This window comes from Rhineura floridana, chromosome 3, assembly GCF_030035675.1.
Source record: "Rhineura floridana isolate rRhiFlo1 chromosome 3, rRhiFlo1.hap2, whole genome shotgun sequence".
NCBI lineage: Eukaryota > Metazoa > Chordata > Lepidosauria > Squamata > Rhineuridae > Rhineura > Rhineura floridana.
In genome coordinates this window covers 144869105-144888364 of record NC_084482.1, presented here as the reverse complement: position 1 = coordinate 144888364, position 19260 = coordinate 144869105, and the positions used below count along the sequence as shown (strand labels likewise).

Genomic DNA, 19260 nt, shown 5'->3' with positions numbered 1-19260 from the left:
TCTGTGGGAAATTGCAATTCTGCAGAGTGAAAGCAGAAGCCATTAATAACCTGGCAAACTCAACTCATCATATACAAACAAAATGACATCAGTCAGATGCTGTGCACCCACTAAAATTTTGGATGTCACACTGACTTTTTATATTCCTAATCAATTATGGCAGCCCAGTATTGCAATGACCATCTGCTCTGCTTAGATGCTATTTTAATTACCACACATATATTACATTAAGTTTTATAAATCATTTCTAGAAAACTTAAGTAATTAAGTGAGATACTGATTTTTAAATATGCCACAAAGGTATTGTGACAGGCTGTTATAGTCCACACTCAGATCAGGTTACCCAGTTACCTACTGAGTCCACAATTTTATTGCAGCCAGCTAACCATTGATTAAACTGTATCAAGGGCTTTCAACCTGAGACATAAGCTATAGCAAATAGAATAAACCATAATTCATCTTCTCATCCAGCCCCAGGCCTTAGTGCATTAGCTATTAAATCACTGGGATCAGTATGCAAAAGACCATACTATATGGTGGCTATAATTAACAGATCACTTTGGTTCTGTACCCCTGGACTTGACATGTTGCTAGACGTTGTGTGTTCCCTTTGTTTGGTTTTGTTAATTTTCACTTTCTTGCATACGTATTACAGGCCTATTTTTTAAATGCCATTAATAGGAAATTCTTGTTATCCTGTGCTCAGTAAAAAGTCACCTAAAACTCTCCATTTCCACATTGCAAGTCCTCTCTTTTGATTGTTGATCAAAAGCACAGCAAAAATAAAATTTAGCTGAACAAAGCAGAATTCACTCAAACAGACATTATGCAAGATTACCTATGCATCAAGCAAATACCGCAACGGGACCTAATGTATCTGCATCCTCTGCAAAGGGCTCTGTAGCCACTTAATCACCAAAGCTAACTCTGGGTTTGCAGGGACCCCCTGGGCAAAGCAACCTCTTGTGGATCTCCTCCATTTGTGTCTTTACCTTGTGGCAGGCAACAGTTCTCCTAGACACATTGACCTTCTGGGATGAGTTGCCATTTCAAGTTCCCACAATGGCCCTGATGTAGTGTCACTTGGGGCACTGTGGGAAATTAAAATGGCAGCTGATCAAAGCACCAGAAAATATTCAATGGGTGGCTTAAGGGAGGCATTAATGGTGGGCCCTGTTAGGAAGTTGGGGCTCTAAAACTGTCCAGAGATGCCAGGGAGTGGCACCAACACTAGTTAATAAACACACTTTGGAAACCTTCCAAAAGCAGATTGGCCACAGAGCCCCAGGACTATTTCAAGTAACACAAGTTCACATGGGTGGCATCCAGTCACATAAGATATTGTAGAAAGCCCTCTTGTAGTAAGAAAGCAGGGCATCTGAAGCCAAACACAGTTCATGGCATTTTGAGTCAGTACATATTTGGGAAGATGCACAGTGATTTCTTACAAGATAGTAGTTCCATGCTTCTCTGACACTGTTAGGTGTCTCATAAACCTAAGATACAAGGAATCATGTCATAACATTCGGTTCTTGTTGGGATAGATATTTCCTTGTAAAGCAGTTTAAACACATTTCTGTCCAGGAGGGCTCAACATGCTAGAGTGTTTATTTGAAACTCTGGTATTTTAATCATCATACCTCAATGCTCTCTTCTAAGTAGTAGACTTCTTAATATTTATTCTTTTTCCTCTGGTAATATATCATCTGCATGTTTGAATGTTACTAAGCTATCCACAGTAGTCTCTGTCTCACATACTTATTCTGTATGCTTCTGTAGTTCCTACTGAGATAGCTGAATAGTGCTTTCTTATTTAGAATTTCAGGGTGGTGACCACCTAGAATTCTCTAGTGGGTTCCCTCTACCTTTGGTGTCTTTACCTGCTGGCCAGCAGCTTCACTCAAGTAAATGCTCTTTCACTGCATTTCAGTGCAGCTTGCACACGATAACTTTGCAGTGAACTGTGTCTAGAGATGTGAAGGCCTGGAGAAAAACTGGGAAAATTCAGAAAAAAACACTTTTTCAATTTTTTCCCAAATTTGTCTGGGTTTTTTTTCCTGAAAAGATGGGGAAAGTAAGGGTTTCCCCCCCCCCCGAATTTTTCTGGGTTGTTTTCCAGGCCTTCACATTTCTTACTGTGTCCAGAAACAACAACTAACATATTTTCTGTAATCTTATTTACACGAAACTGGCTTACATTTAATTTTGAATAGTACTACACACTATTTGGAAATTTTAGTTATTGTATTGTCATTCAGAAATCTGAACACTATAAAATACCAAGTTGGGTTTTTCCGCCTAAAAATAAGGACTGAAACATATTGCTTTACTGTATTTGTTACTGGACCATATTTTAAATTTATTTAAAATATGTACATGGAACTTCAGCACACTTGGATTTCTTAATTTTGCTGCACAGATTTAATTTTAAGCCTCCAAATGAAGGCAGAACATGTATATTGTGCTTTCTCAAATTTCATACTAGATGGAAGATGATAAAGTACACAAATCCCCCCCTTCACACATTACTCATGTGAAGGGGTGCTCATGCAATCAAGGAGCATGCCACTGAATCCATTCCAAGGTTGTATGGCTTCCCCCAACATCCACGCATTAGGCATGGACATCTGCATGGGGAACACTTCCGTGTATAGAGATCTATGAGCTTAGGCTTTCCATCTATGCCTAACTTGTGAATGATGGAGGCAGGGTGAGAAGTTGTTCAGCCTCAAGTGCAGGGCAAATGATGCAGTTCTACTGACCCATAATCACGTGAGTAACCCTTCGTGTGAGTAACACATCAAGTGGGGGCTATAGCGTACACACATTTAGACTCGAGCTGGTTAGGAAAAATCAGAGGAAGAGTGAATGGTTCTCAGATTTCCTGTATCACAATAATAAAATTAAACAATATCCAGAGTAACTACTTTACTTCAGATTTGTTAATAGTTCTGTTATTCTAATTTTAGTTCTCCTGAGTATAGCCTAGCTTCAGCTTCTGTTCTACCCCCATGTCTCTGCATTTCATACATTGTATCTGAGAGGACAACCGTAGTTCTCAAAAGAAATGGGCTGCAATCTGGGACAGAGGGCACAAGGAAGCAAAACTTGCTATTTACCTCAGTTTGGGGGCCCTAGAGGCAAATGGTGGGTTTAGTCCCCATTCATTTTACTTTCTCTCACATAAGTAAATGACTGTCTATTTTGCTATGGCAAAAAAAAAAAATACAATTCTACACTTATGTTATAGTGAGGACCTGGAACTGGGGCGTGAGGTGATGTAATGTACTTCTGAGTACCAAGCATGAAGATACACTGTACGCTTTCCTCTCAAAATTCCCTCTAATATAAAGGCCCTTCCACCTAATAGCAGATATTTCACTAGTCTATAACTAAATGGCAGCAGCAGACAAGAATAGCATCAGTGCCAATTGTTTTTGTTGCTGAATATGTAAACACAGAGAATAGTTATTTTCTGTTTCCATGGGTGGCAGAATCTACTTTAGAAGTTAATGCCACATGGGGAATAATGGCATTACTTAATTAAATCCCTGTGGGTTGCATAAACACTTAGAATTAGGGCTGTTCTTCTGTCACCTTCAGTAGGAGACTGTCTTTGGTCACAAAAACAATCCTCCATATATCACAACAGCTTCTACCTTAATGACAGTTGCCAGCTGCCTTGATATTTGCACACGTGCATACTGGGCAGCTGTATTTTAAACAAAACAATTCTGTACATGAGGACAGGGTATCTCATCGAAATATGTGACATCATTTTGCTAAACTTGTGCCAATCAGAAAAAGTAGAAATAAAATATATTGAAAATGACATTATAGGTTAATCAATATTTTGCTTCAGAATAATAAACTGAATATGTATTTTATTATTTCAGGTGCTATGAAATAATAAAATACATATTCAGTTAATTATTCTCACCACCCAAATATTACATATATTATAACAGGCCAAACACAATGTGATTTTTTTTTAACTTGTACCATCACTGGCATGTTAAAAGCAGGTACCCATGCCAAATAAATTGTGCATAGGGTGACAAAGAAGATGTGAGTTGGTTGCACCCTCAAATATGGCCATGGTCATTTTCGAGGCCACATACCACTGCAATACATGACTTGGGCTACTTCCTCAAAAACTGTTGCAGTGCTGAAGGTAATGGATTGATTGGACACACTATACTTGAGGAACAGGGAACCTTTTGCAGCCTGAGAACCACATTCTCTTGAAGGGAACTTTCCAAGGCTGCATCCCAGTGATGGGTGGGCCCAGAGGCAAGAGTGGGTGGAGCAATAGTGTGGCTCTTACCTTTGTACAGTAAGCTACATTCCAGCTACACACAAAATGTCAAAGTGTTCCACACTGACATGAACACATGCATCTTTCCATCTTCCACACAGGCAAGCAAGATGAATTATTACAGTTCAAGAACACATTCCCTGCAAGGCAAACCATTCAAGGAGGATATAAGTAGGGCCAGGAAGGGGTGTGGCCTGAGGAGAAAGCATGGCCTAAGGAGGGTCCTAAACAGGGTTGCCAGGTTCAGGGCCTGAGACTGATCCTGTATTTTTAGGAGAAGAGAAAGTCAGCCAAGTGCAGGTCTTCTTGCAACATTGTGATGAGGAAAACCACAAGGTGGAATTCTCCCTTCCCCCTGCACAACTTTTAAAGATACAGACGACCTCTTGGAGGCTGGGCCCGGCAACCAAGAGGTCTTCTGTATCTTTAAAAGTTGTGCAGGGAAGGGAGAATTCTACCTTGTGGTTTTTCCCATTACAGAGTTGCAAGAACACCTGCACTTGGCTGACTTTCTCTTCTCCTAAAGATACAGGATCAGGATCAGGCCCTGAACCTGGCAACCCTAGTCCCAAAAGGTGGACAGAGTGGCCTAGAGGGCCACATTTGACCCCTGGGCCTGAAGTTCCCCAACCGTTATACACCAAAATGAAGGGAAAGAGATAGGCCACCAAATATATAATAGCAGTGGAACTGTAACATTAACAGGTACAGGCAAATTGCTTTAATTATCAATCCAATTTGGACATTTCATGCATTATGTTATAGAAAAGTTGGCTACCAAGTTTCAAACAACTGTATAGCTCTATAGTCTGAATCCATGTCTTTACCATAATTTCCAGCTTTTTTGCTGCTTAACCCTTACAGCAATTCACTCATAATGACAGAGCTCTACTACTATAGGATTGGCCAGCTTCTTACCTTTAATTTGGTGTATAGTGTGTCTAAATCGGTCCATTACTTTAAGAGCTGTAACAGTTCTCCCGAAAGTAGCCTAAGCTATGCTATGCAGTGATACATGACCTTGAAAATTACCTTAGATGTCATATTTGAGGTGGCATCTACTCATGCCTTCTTTGTCACCCTATACATGAGTGCCTGCTTTTAACATGTCAATACAAGGCAACACATTGTGTTAGCTGGGTGACAGGGTGTGTTAGTATTTATAGTTCATTCCCCACCCTCTTTGTGTAGTGTTCTAGAAGAGGCTGAGAGTCCAGATGCATCTTGGTCAGAAACAAGACAGGGGGAGTGATGAGTGGGCCCATAATGATGTTTGTGGCTAGGGGACAGTATGGTGTGCTAGGCTAGACTTGACTGGTGATATACCTACAGGCCATCCCATTCTCAATGCAACCACCAATCAGAATTCCTAGATTTATGATGAAATCCTAAATAAACTCACAAGGGAGTAAACCCCACTACACACAGTGGGACATATTTCTACATAACTATGCATAGGCTTGTGCTATTAACATTTTGTATAACGTTTTGTCACAGGATTTTCTATTACCTAGACTTACAGTATAATTACTCTAACACTAAAGCACACTTCTGCAAAATTAAACATAACTTCTCCATAACTTTGAATATTAGGGTCCCAACCTTTTCAAGGCCTCAACTGATTCTGATGTACTGGTCGAAAGTATGTTTATTAATCCTGGTGTTTTCAGTGGGACCTCCAGGTTAGTGGTCTTTGGAATGCATACTTGCATAGTAAAAAATACTGAGTAGCATTAGTATGCTTAGTATGAATACATATGTGTAGCTACATAAAAATATAGCACCTAGCATTAAAAGTCTGTAGACATAATTGTTAACTAGCACTCCTTATGTTACATCTTCTCATAGCAAGCCGCTCTAGAAACCTGGGACATGATTCATTGTCCTCTTAAGGAAAGTGAAGTAATTTAATCTCTGGTTTTGATTATATTTCATATGCTGTATCTTTACTAAATGGCTTATAAACTTAAAATTATATAAATCCATTTGAGAACATGCTGATACGTAATTGTAACTGCAAAAAAATACTAAATGTCAGCTTTTTTAAAAAAAATCAGAAAATCCCTTCATAAAAGTAGAGCTTTGTATGAAACATATTATTCAAAAGCACAGAAACACAAGATTCAAATTGCACATTTGGAATTTGCTTTAAATTAAATGTACAGAGAACACATTTCAATATGACATTTTAACCTGAGGAATCCAAGAAAATCCCATGACAGGAAGAAGACTACAGCCGTGTTTCTTTCATGGGGCTGGTTCACAAACATTTATGACTGACAAGATACTTCAAAGCACAGTAATTTTCCTTTACACACAGAAGCTTGTTTCCAAATACATACAAAGTGTCACTGGTTACTTACCCAATATAGGACATCAGTCCATCCTTCCATAGTTATACACTGGAACACAGTTAACATTGCATAGCCAAAATTATCAAAGTTGGTTATGCCTCCGTTTGGTCCTGGCCAGCCACCCCTACATTCAGAGCCATTAATGGGACACTGACGTCCACTCCCTGAGAATGCACAAGGTGCAGGATCATCTTCAGCTAATATATCTAAAAATGGATCAAAAACATTTCAGTATACGAAGTTCTCAACATCTGACTTGGAGAAAGCAGAGATGTTTTGAGCTGGAGTCCTGAAGCAGTTGAGCTCTGAGATTATAAAACAGGCTCAGCTCCTACTGAAAGAAATTAGCAGACAGCAGTATAATCAGTGACTGATCACAAAATGTGTGTGGACCATGTCACTTCCTTCTCAGTGTTACATACGAAACAGTTCTTGGATACATCCTTGGTCTATTTTAAATCTGCACTATGTAGACTCCTGGTAGAAACTCACCTTATACAATATTACACTGCTATACATTAGTGACTCCCTACATCTATGTCAGTAGACTTACCCATTAGGGTGAAGAGGGCACTGCCCCATCAATCTCAGTTTGCCATCAGCCAACCCCACCTGCCTGCCTTCTTACTTACAATTAGTCCAGGGGGTGGCACTGGCTGTCAGCTTCCCCTTCCTTAGCCTCAGAGATGCCTTACAGTACTCAGCTGGGAGAAGGATGAGGACAAAACTGGAAGGACTTGGCTTCCTTGGGCTCTGGTTTCACCTGTCATTGGCTCTGGCTCCACCTACTGTTGACTTCCTTCCACCCTACCTGTCCCAATGAGCACTAGCCACCACTGGTCAGTAGACCTTATTTTTTCATACCTATTTGAACCTAGGAGAATGACGCAAACATCTATTCAGTGAAACTATGAATGATGTAAACTAATTCTGAACAGGTTTGCGATTATCTGCTCTAGAGTTAATGTGAAAGACAACAACTGCAAACTGTGTCATATAGAGCCTATGGACTGAGAATTAGATTTCCAGAACTTACTCTTCTTCCACTGCAAATAGCAATATTGATCTACTGGACTCTGGCGGGTAGCATTCAGATTTAGGATGCCCTGTAGCATCCCTGGCTCTGTAGCATCTCTAATTGTCTAGTGTTTCTATTAATCACCTCAGTATTGCTTCCTACTTTTGGTAACAAAAAGCTGCATCAGTCTAATGTGAAAATTAACTCTACACAAGACCAACTGGCCAATGGTTTTAACATGAACTTATCTTAATAAAGTAGTAGCTTCCTTGTACTTCAGTCTGAGGTTGATAATGGGGGTTCATACTCTGCAGTGAAAAGGGACAGAGGCAGTGGGAATAATACATACATCTGCTTTCCCAGTATCTATTGTGGCATGTGAAGTAGGGAGCCCTTGAGACTACATGAATCTCTTCCAGAGCAATATCCATGAGTCCTACTTCGTGCATTTCAGCAAGCTAAAAGTGTCCCAGTTTTCCTTGTTTCTGTGTAATGTACAAACTAGCCCTGACTACCCTTACTTTTGAATCCTCCATAAAAGTGAAAATCAGGGTTAACAGTATTTTTAACATTTGGGAGCATCATTTCTTTTTCAGCCCATGATTTAAAATAAAACAATTCTGTTTCAGTTAGAAGTATCAGCGTATTTTACTCACCTGAATCTTCAAAGTAACATGATTTGTGCATTTTCCCAATAAAAAGTTCCAATCCTATAATAGCATAGATTATGATTACAAATAATACCAAAAGGGCAATATGGAGCAAAGGGACCATGGCTTTTATAATGGAGTTCAGGACAACCTGTAAACCTGTAAAACACAAGAAGCACACACAAGAAGTAATGCTGTTTTGTAAAGTCACATAACTAGAAACAACATACGTTGTTGTTATGTGCCTCCAAGTCGATTATGACTTATGGCGCCCCTATGAATCAGCAACCTCCAATAGCATCTGTCATGGACCACCCTGTTCAGATCTTGTAGTTCAGGTCTGTGGCTTCCTTTAGGGAATCAATCCATCTAGAAACAACTTATACAAGGGGGCAAATAGAAGGCCATGTTCATAAAAAAAACACTTGGCTGCCTCAGTACAAAATCCTACCACTCATAGACAAAGGTTTGGAGGTACTCCATTAACAGAATTGTTGAAGTCCAGAAACTTCAGCATGAGTTCTTAAAACTTTGGGTTCGGTTTCAAAAGTCTAGCAAAACATTCACCTGCCTCTCTGTAATACAAATTAACAAGTTGACCTACATATTTTCCTATATAGTAAGCAGCCTATACATTGATTAAATAATAAATAATAGCAAAGCACTGTAATGTTTCCCCAGTCCCTAAGAGGAATGCTCCTGTTCAGGGCTCCAACCAGCAAGGAGCCTTGCAGTTCTGTTCAGGACTGGGGAGGGGGTAGTTTCATGAGGAGGGAAGAGAAAAAAGACACCTCTTTCCCCCTCAAATCCCATGAGGCCTTCCTCTTCTCTGCTAAAAAGATCAGGTAGCCAGTGATGTAAAATATCTCTACCTGGGACCTTGCAAAGATGCTCCCAGTGGGCTAGGTATAATGTAGCTTCTGATGTGATAGTGTAAGAGAACTAAGGTTTGGGGCTACCAGCCCAGAAGCTGAGGGTTGTAGCCATCCAAGTTGTCCCATTAGCTCAAGGACTTCTGCCTGCCCTTTGTCTGTGTGTCTATCTCTCTCTCTCACACACACACACACACAAACACGCAAACGTTCCCCCCCAAAAACCTCCCCCTGCTCTGGACAGTTGGAGGGACCACAGAACAGATTTGGGGGAAGCATGGGGAGAGAAAGTTCCCTTGCACAGGCAGAACTTCTTGAGATAATTTCAGCGGATACAACCCTGAGCATTTTCCAGCTACATAAAGGGGAGGGGGTCTGAACAGTATGAAATGTGGTCTTTTTCCTTTTCTTCCTCCTGAAACATCCCTGTATAGTCCAGGGAGGGGACGCTGTTGTTTTTTAATCTCATGACACACGTGACTTGAAATTGCTAATTCCTCTTTCTCCACCTCCCCCATTTCTTTTTCCTACCTTAACTGACACCTCAATATTCCATATGCCCTACAAGCTCCCAGGCATTTTGATATTAATGATGTATTTCAGTGCATTTAGACCTTTGCACACCTCTGTTTGTTTGATTAGGCTGTTTATATTACTTTTATGTTGATCAGTTTTATGTAGTTTTTGGTATGGTTTGGAGTTTACGTATTATTTGTACTGAGACTGCTTTACTGATTGAATTATATTTGTGTATTTTATTTATTTATGTGATCAGTCCAGAGGACTTTGGTTGATGGATGGTCTAGAAAAGTAAGGAAATAAATCGTTCTTCAAGTATGTAGAAATTCAGGAGAAGCTCATTATAAAGCGGTTTGTTGCACCACATATTCAACTGTACCACGGGATGACAATGTCCCCCATGTAAAATACTGTTTACAGAACATGGATTTCGTTATAACATGGAAACCCTATAACACGGGTATGTCCTTTGTCCTTCAACCTCTGCATTATAATGAGCTTCTACTGTAACTTATTTTTGGTGGCTTGATTTCACTTTCAATTAGCCAAGTAAAATGGAATTATTTTGGAAAACTGACACTTAACACTTAGTGACACTTAGGTTGCGGTATAAATTTGCAACCCCTGGGTAATCTTGGAAAAAGGGGGTGGGAGAGAGAGAATCCATACTTGCAGAGCAATTCTAGCCCCTGAGATGCACTGTTGGGAGGGAGGAGGAGGAGGAGGTTTTCCTCTGCCAGGATGTGCTTGCAGAGGTGTTCTTCCATGTGCTGAATCCATCAAAAGTGGAATGGACTGCATGCTACTGCAGATACTGTTTCCCCCAGGGGTAGCTATCGTAAGACTGTAAAACAGGGTGTTACAGAGGCAGAACAAAGCTAGATGATGGATTCAAACCTATCCCATTTCCTGGAAAGTGACATGATCCAGGCCACTCTACTATGCCTGCCTGAAGCTGACACCACTAAAAAAAAAAACTAACCTCCACACACACACGCCTTTCACCATGGGTGGCACAAGCAGCAGGTTTTCAGATGTGGAAGTGGATCCAGCCAGGGCTTTGGATTGGTGTCTTGATGACTACTTGGTCTAAGAGGGTGGAGTTTGTCCCTAATCTAGAAGAAGTGTATACATCATTTCTAAAAAGGTATGCACAGTAAGCATGGACACCCTTGAGCACGGTAATACAAGCTGAGTTTTTTTAAACACACACACACACACACATTTTAATTAAATTAGTGTCACTTTAGAAAGTGGGGAAGGTCAGCCCTTGAGTGGTTTGAGAGAAGTACACATACAAATTTAGAGGTATCGGTCTGTTGGCAGACAGGATTTTACATCTGACCAAAAGGCTCTCTCCCACTCAAAGCATATTTCCTACAATAGCTTTATCCTCCATTGAAGTAATTTTTTCTAAATCTGTACCAATTACCATAATTTCCATGGCAACAGATTATGGTCTAATAAATAGCATTATAACCTTGCTTCTGGATCAAATGTTAAAAGCAAAAGATGAGAAGAAGATAGGTTTCATTCAATCCAAAACATTCTAAAAAAAAGGCACCAATGAATGGCAATAAAACGGAAAGCATTATATGCTTGTCATTTTGTTGAATTGCTTGTTTTAGCAGTCTTCACAGTTTTAGCGGTCCAGCTTTCAGTCCTGAGAGCAAATTTCAGTTGCCCACTATTTTCCTGGGAAGCCGGGAGGGGGGGCCTCCTCAGAAGCATATTGGTGGGTCTGCTAAACATTAGAAGAAATTTCCTAATAGTAAGAGGTATTTAACTGTGGAACAGACTACCTCAAGTGGTGGTGGGCTCTCCACTGGAGGTATTTAAGCAGAGACTGGACAACCATCTGTCATGCATGCTGTAGTTACATCCTGCACTGCAGATCTTGCACTGAGTAGGGGGCTGGAATAGACAACCTCCAAGGTCCCTCCAAATACTATGAAAATATCAAGTGGTGGAAAAGCTGCCCAATATTTCCCTGCAGTGCAGACCCAGGGAAGGGCAGTGTTAGGCACATTCTACAGTTCACGCAGGATTACAGTTAGGCCCAACAATCTCAACCATCACTCTGCACACACTGAGTATGTGCCCTACCACACACCTCAGAATTGCTAGAAGGGCTGGGATTTGCAGAAGCTATACAGGACCCCTTGGAAGACAAATGCATTTGGAAATGTTTGCCAGAGGGAAGGAAGTGTGAAAATTCATGCACATGAATTATCAAGGTTAGGAGTTAAAGGGAAAGTGGGACAGAATCAACGTGGTTCACTGACTGTGGTCATTTCACTGGCTTAATTTTCTGAGGGGATCATTCTGCTGCTCTGACATCAAAGTGGGGCCTTGAGAGACTCCCATATGGACCTGCCTAAAGTCCAAAAGAGATGTGAAACATATTCATTAACACCAAAAATAGCAGCCATGTGTCTAGTTCTCCCAATCTGTTTAGTATGGTCTAGTAGAGTTTACCATATTCTTATGTCATAGCATTTTGTGTTTCTGCACATCACAGCAGTAGCAGGTAACAATGTGAAGCCAGAAGAAAGAAATGGAGAACAATATGATGTCAGGAAACAGGTAACTTCTGCAAGGCCTTACAGAGGGGAACTATGCACATGACTGCCATTTTCAGAGGCTGCTGCATTTTTATTGTAGCATCTAGCTTGGAACCTAATTTAAAGGATTAGGCCACAAGATGAAGTAAATGCTGATTCCTTTTCCTCCTTAGCAAACCTTTATAATAGTCATACATATAATTCGGAAACTTTTTTCAATCTCAAAACAGGCTTTATCTAATTAATCAGATAGGAAAGGCAACATTTACTATATCATCATATTTCACTCTTCAGAGAAAATAAGCGGGGACCTTACAAGTGCAACAAAATAATTGCAATAAAATGATTAAATAGATTATGACTTACTGGGCACTCCTGACACAAGCCGGAGAGGTCGCAACACACGAAAGGCTCTTAGGGCTTTTACATCAAAGCCACCTGATTTACCACTCGAATGGCTTCCCTCTTCTGCTTCTTTGGTTAATTGTTCCAAAATTACGCTAAACAATCTGGTGGGGGGAAATTAAGATGTTTTATCATCTTCTGTTTTGCAAGAAACTACAAGTTTTTTTAAAATCCTTATAACTAATTAAAAAAACATCTGAATTATACAGCTGTCAATGTGAAATTTTTATTTGTATATTAAATTGTAAAAAGAAATGATTCAATGGTAAAAAGCTTCTGTCACAGTTTGAGAGACTGCTCAGGGTGACTCACATGCTTCACTCTCTGAAGCACTACAAGATAGCTTTCAACACAAACAAATACATCAGATTTCACACTGGTGTCAAGCTACCACCACCCAATTCCTTTCTTTGTATCTAGGAAGAAACATGTTTGTGGGGTTGTACCACAGAAGAATTCACATGGCTTTATGCACATCTTTCTTATTGAACTATTGCTCACCTCCTACGATGTCAATGGCCTGCACAGACTGTTACAGATGCTGCTGAGTCAGAAAATTGGACCTGTTGTATTTTGCTGGGTGACAAGTTCAAATCATATACCAACAGCTTCCACACAAAAGAACAACTCAAATCATATTACCCAAAATTCATCCCAGCATTTGACATCAACACTGAAGTCGAGCAAAACTGAAGAGAATTATTTATTATGTCACTAATTTAGAAATAAGCATATAAATACAGAACCATTGTCAAGCCATTTTAATTTCCTGAAATATTAAAAATCAGACTTACCCTACAATTACTATTACAAAATCCAGTAAATTCCATCCATTTCTAACATATGCATTGGGATGTAATAATAATCCATATGCTATAATCTTCAAAAATGTTTCAATTGTAAAAATTATCAGGAAGGCATATTCTACTTTTTCCTGCAAAAGAAATGAATTATAACAGAGTAATCATCAACAGAACCAAAGTATTGTTTTTGTGTTTAAAAAATGTATGGGCTGTCTCGCCAAAATGCTTGAGGCATACTAACAAATAATAAACAGTCCAATAATATCCATCTAACTTTAGATCACTACATACCAGTAAGAGGACCAAATGCAACCCTCAGCACCATTAACACATACATGAAAAATGGACTGCCTCCAAGTTGATCCCGATTTATGGCTACACTGTGAATAGGGTTTTCATGGTAAGTGGTATTCAGAGGGGATTTACCATTGCCTCCCTTTGAGGTTAGTCCTCCCCAGCTGGCTAGGGCCTGCTCAGCTTGCCACAGCTGCACAAGCCAGCCTCTTCCTTGTCCGCAACTGCCAGCTGGGGGGCAACTGGGCTCCTTGGGACTATGCAGCATGCCCACGGCTGCACAGGTGGCAGGGCACATAATCTCTGAGCCACTCACTGTGAGGGTGATCTTTAGCTGGCCCTTGACACCCAGGTGAAACGAGCGGGGATTTGAACTCACAGACTCTGGACTCCCAGCCAGGCTCTCCTCCCCACTGAGCTATACCAGCTGTTATAAACACACACATATATATGAATAAACTTTGAGTGCATTTTAAGTTAATAGTTATTCTATTTAAATGCAGTAAAACAATACACATACTATATAGACACTAATGTTGCGCAAGTTAACTTTCCTTCCAATCTGCTGATATATAAAATAACAAATATGCTGAGCTGAAATAATTAACATTACAGTGACCTCTCCTCAGCCCATCAGCCTGTAGGCCAGGAGTGCAGAACCTAGGGCCCTCCAGATGTTACGGGGTTCCATCTCCCATTAGACTCAGCCACCACGGCCACGGATTATGGGGACTGTAGTCTAACAACGTTAAGTGTGACACCCTTTCTGTAAATGATTGGTAAAGACACAACCCCTGTTAAAACATGGCTTGCTGATACACAAGTGCTGTGATGGAGCATAAGGGCACACTGCCAGGACAACTTCGTAAAATATGACATCACACCAGCACAGCAGCACCATCGTGACTGTGTTGCAAACAGATATGACAGCAGTACAAATATTTAGAAACCAGGTGTAAGATTCCTTTTCATTTCATCAAATTAACAGTCTGTTCTGGCACTCTGGTCCAGAAATAGAAGCCTTCCCAGCCATAACAGCTTCCATATAGATTTCAGTGGAAAACTAAGTTTTTTTGTGATACTGAACTGGAATAAATTGTGGGGGTTGGGGAGGCAGTACATGTGTTCATTGAGGCATGGACAAAACCCAGACTACACATATATAATTACAAAATAATTTGAGTAGAATTATTGAGTAGAATAGAATAAAGGCTAGGCATTACACCATCATGCCCCAGCCTGAAACCCCCAGTTTCACATAAGAAGTCACTGGTTTGAAAAGTGACCTGAAACATCACTGCCCATATTAAAAATGAGCTCAGCAGCAATGGCATCGAGAGAATACTAAATTATTTCCTCTCTCTCTCTCTCTCTCTCTCTGAAATTCTGCATTTCTGAAATGGGGATTTTCATAGGAAGATACTTCTTATGTCAAATTTGGCATGATACAGATGACATGTGAAACCTACACCGTGTGAGGGATGTAGCATCTCTGTTACACATTTTGGACTGGCTCTCATTGGGTCCACAAGGCACAATGTCAAACCATTCACTCTTCCAATCAGAAATCTATGCTCTTTGTACTAATCTACATTCCTCACTGCCCAACAATACCTGAAGATAATTGCTATAACAGTCTCTTTAGGAGAAACATTTCCAACAGGGCTGTGGTGTTCCAGGATGAGTGTTATTCTGTCACCATACTTCCCCCCTATTCAAATCCCACACCCAGAGCTGTGATTTGCCCCATAGTAGCATGTGGTACAAAAGCTATGTTTTGTCCCACAGGGCAGATAGCATGGGCAGGTCATCTTCAGTTGGGTACTGTGCAACAGACCCATCCTCCAGGTAGATTAGGAAGGTAAATTGTGACAAGGATCATAGACGAGCCATAGTGTAAGGGTCATAGCTCAATGGTAGAGCATCTGCTTTTCGCTCAGAAGGCCCCAGGTTTAATCCCGGCATCTCTTGGTAGGGCTGGGAGAGAATCCTGTCTGAAATCCGGGAGGCACTGCCAGTCAGTGTAGACAATACTGAGCTAGATGGGCCAGTGATCTAACTCTGTATAGGACAGCTTCCTATGTGATCGTGATTCGACTAGCCCCCAGCTGCTACAGTTTTTAAGACCTACTGTATGCATGGATCTTGTGTGTCACAATTAGGCTGTGAACACACTAGTCGCCAGAGCACAGTGTTTCCTTTAGCCACACCTGGAGGGGGAACGGGTTGATCGATCGATCAGATACGAAGTCTCTTTGAAACAGAGGTTTTTTAAATAGAGTACTCAAGCTGCTCCCACCAGGTTTTACAATAAATAGGGATGGGGTCTGACTAGCATTGTGTGCCCCCGTATTCAAAAGAAAGAGGTGGAGATGCACTGGAACCTGCAGAACAGTGCATGTTTCTACCCTTCATTTGGCCCTATGATATAAGCTGAAAATCCCCCAGTCTGATGTAGTGATGAACAACTAGACTGGTTTTAATTTGTTACTTGTAAACCGCTCAGATAACTTTTATCCGGCAGTATATAAATAGAGAAAATATTGTGGTCTGTAGTCAACTAACTCCTTACACTAGTGGAAGCCAGGATTCCTGCTAGCACAATGGGACATCACTCCCTCTCCTGCCTCCATGCCCTCCCCAAATCTGCTCTGGATGGTCAGGAGGAACTCCCAGAACACTGTACAGGGACAGACTGTTCCATCAGGCAAGCAGATTTACTTGAGCTGACAGAAAAATCTCCTTAGTGCTACATTAAATAAATACAACCCTACATATTTATTTATGGATCAATCTAAGGTATAGCATCAGGGTGACCGAAGACATGTCCAGAGGAAGCAATCTTTGAGGAAACAATCATCCCAGCTTGTTTTTATGTTTTGGACTGTTTCTCACTCCCTCTCAACCTTATTTTTTCACCAGTGTAAGAATGAAGACTGTGGGGAAAGAAATACTCAGGAAACCTTGTAACAAATTACATGTGGATCAGAAGCTGTTAATTGCCAACACAGCACTCGTGTCATATGACATTTGCAGACATCCTATTTTTCAGGGGAAGCAGTTCACACATCATGCTATTAATAATGACATCATGAAGGTGCATGCATCACTCTCTCAAACAGCAAAATTCCACCACTACCGCCAAGCATTCAAGCTCCAAGTCCATGAAAAGGCAACCAATACTGTACCAATCAAATACATTCAGCTGGCAGGAAAGCTCTAGGAAGCCAGTACATGCCACCAACAACTAGTGTGCATAGCACTACTCTGGAGGGCCTCACAGATCATACACCAGGATTTTTTGATTCCCCCCAAAGTTCTTATATCAATGCAAAAGATGCCACTGACCCTAATCTATGGAATAAATGTTATCTCATTGTGTATCCTGCTATTTCATAATTTGTCAGAAGATATTAAAACCTCATTTTCCTCAGAGGAAAGGGTTTGCTTCCTTCTTATAAGCAAATCAGCTTAGCAGAAATTAAATTCTCAGTAAGAAATGTTTTTTCCCCAGGCAGATGGTGCACATCAGTCATCATTTATCTTTGTGTTTTCAAAATCTTCCATTAGTGGTCTATTTCATTTTAGTGGTTAATAAAAAAAATCCATGCTTTTAAATCAGGGCAGTGAACTTCAACAACATATATCAATATAGAAATCTCCTCCAATTGCAGTTATTAAACAGGTATATCCCCTATCACTTAACATTTATGTTTCTGATGTGTGCTGTATATGCTGTTCATATTCCTGTTTTTGTCTTGCAAAATAGTTTCCCACTTTCTGGAATAATTTTGCTGCTGTGAACTGTTATTTGAATTCCAGGGGCAGTATCCAATGAAGTTGTCTTCTGATTATCTTGACCTATTCCAAGCTGGATTCAGGAGTGGTTATGTTCATTCAGCCTTGTTCATTCTGATGGATGATCTTTCTTAAGAGAAAGACAGAGGGAATATGACTTTGTTACATGATCTTGCAGCAGCCTTTGATACCATTGACAATGGTATCCTCCTGAACGGGCTCTACAGATGATCATTGGGGGCACTGTTTTACAGTGGTTCCAGTTCTATCTCCAGGATCAGTTTCAGAAAATAGTGTTGCGCACCACCCCAATCTCCGAGCAGTGAGATTTCTAGGGGTCCCTGAGCTTGCCCAGGGTTTGGTTTCCTTGGGGAGAAGGTCAGCGGAGACTGTGGTGTATTTATGAAATATGGTTTATTTATTTACACACATTCCAACCTGAGCTTAGGATGGAGGGATTCAAGGCATCAGCAGTCCAATATCAAGCTTTTCCATCAGGGTTACAGGAGGCACCCCAAAGCCATGGTGCAGAGAGCCAGTCTGCCTGCCTCCAGTTCCCAGCCGTTCTCAGACACAACAAAAAACACAAGCCTCTCCTCAGCCCCAGAAGGGGGGGGGCAGCTCTCCTGAAGAGTTTCAATGACAAAAGGATCTCTCTGGCCCATTCACCAGTTGATGGGCACCTGATAGACCCATTAACCCACCTGACCACTCTATTAGTTAACAAAAAAAACTAATCTGACCAGCAGAGTGAGTTTCTCACCCCCAGGCACAGGATTCCAAATCAGAGGCTGGAAGGGGACTCATAGAAATTATCCATCTCAACCACAAAACCCATAACAATAGCATAGGGTGATTGGCAGCCCCCTGACAGTTAAGCTATGGGATGCTGCAGAGTACCATCCTGTCTCTAATGCTATTTAATATCTACATGGAGCCACTGGGGCAATTGTTAGGATATATGGAGTGCGATGTCATCAATATGCTAATACCCAGCTCAATTTCTCTGTAATGTCTGAATTGGGAGAAGCCATACAAACCCTGGCCCAGTGGGCTGGATGAGTGCCAGTAAATTGACTCTGAATCCTTGCAAGATGATGGCACTGTGGATGAGTGGTTTCTGACTGGATAATTGGTCAATTACTTGATTTGGATAATCTGGGGTTTTTCCTCAAGTCCATCTCTGTCACTATAGGCCTCCGTAGCTAGGAGTGTTTTTTATCAGTTTCAGCTAGTAAGAAAACTATGACTATTTCTGGATCAGGATAGACTAACCACTGTTGTCCATGCACTGATAACCTCCAGACTGGATTACTGCAATGCACTTGATGTGGGGCTGCCCTTGAGGATCACCTGGAAGCTGTAGCTAGTGCAATATCAAAATCATATTACACGGCTATAAAAAGAATTGCACTGGCTGCCAATTAGCTACCAGAATGGGTTCAGAATGCTGATATTGGTGCAGAGCTTGGAAAAGTTACTTTTTTGAACTACAACTCCCATCAGCCCCAGCCAGCATGGCCACTGGATTGGGCTGATGGGAACTGTAGTTCAAAAAAGTAACTTTTCCAAGCTCTGTATTGGTGTACAAAGCCCTATACAGATTGGGACTAGGATACCTTAAAAATGGTCTCACCCTCCACATACCCAACCAATGAAGACATC

The 19260-nt window shown here is 40.9% G+C and overlaps 1 protein-coding gene across 1 annotated transcript in view; it reads right to left on the bottom strand.

Annotated features, from left to right (window-relative positions):
• Nucleotides 1–19260, bottom strand: part of CACNA1D (calcium voltage-gated channel subunit alpha1 D) — a 316751-nt gene that overhangs the window by 202011 nt on the left and 95480 nt on the right. The window contains exons 4-7 of the mRNA XM_061618220.1: nt 13495–13634; nt 12662–12804; nt 8347–8499; nt 6682–6878 (exon numbers count right to left, since the gene is read on the bottom strand). Of these exons, the coding sequence (XP_061474204.1) occupies nt 6682–6878; nt 8347–8499; nt 12662–12804; nt 13495–13634 (633 nt within the window). The remainder of the gene's footprint in view (nt 1–6681; nt 6879–8346; nt 8500–12661; nt 12805–13494; nt 13635–19260) is intronic.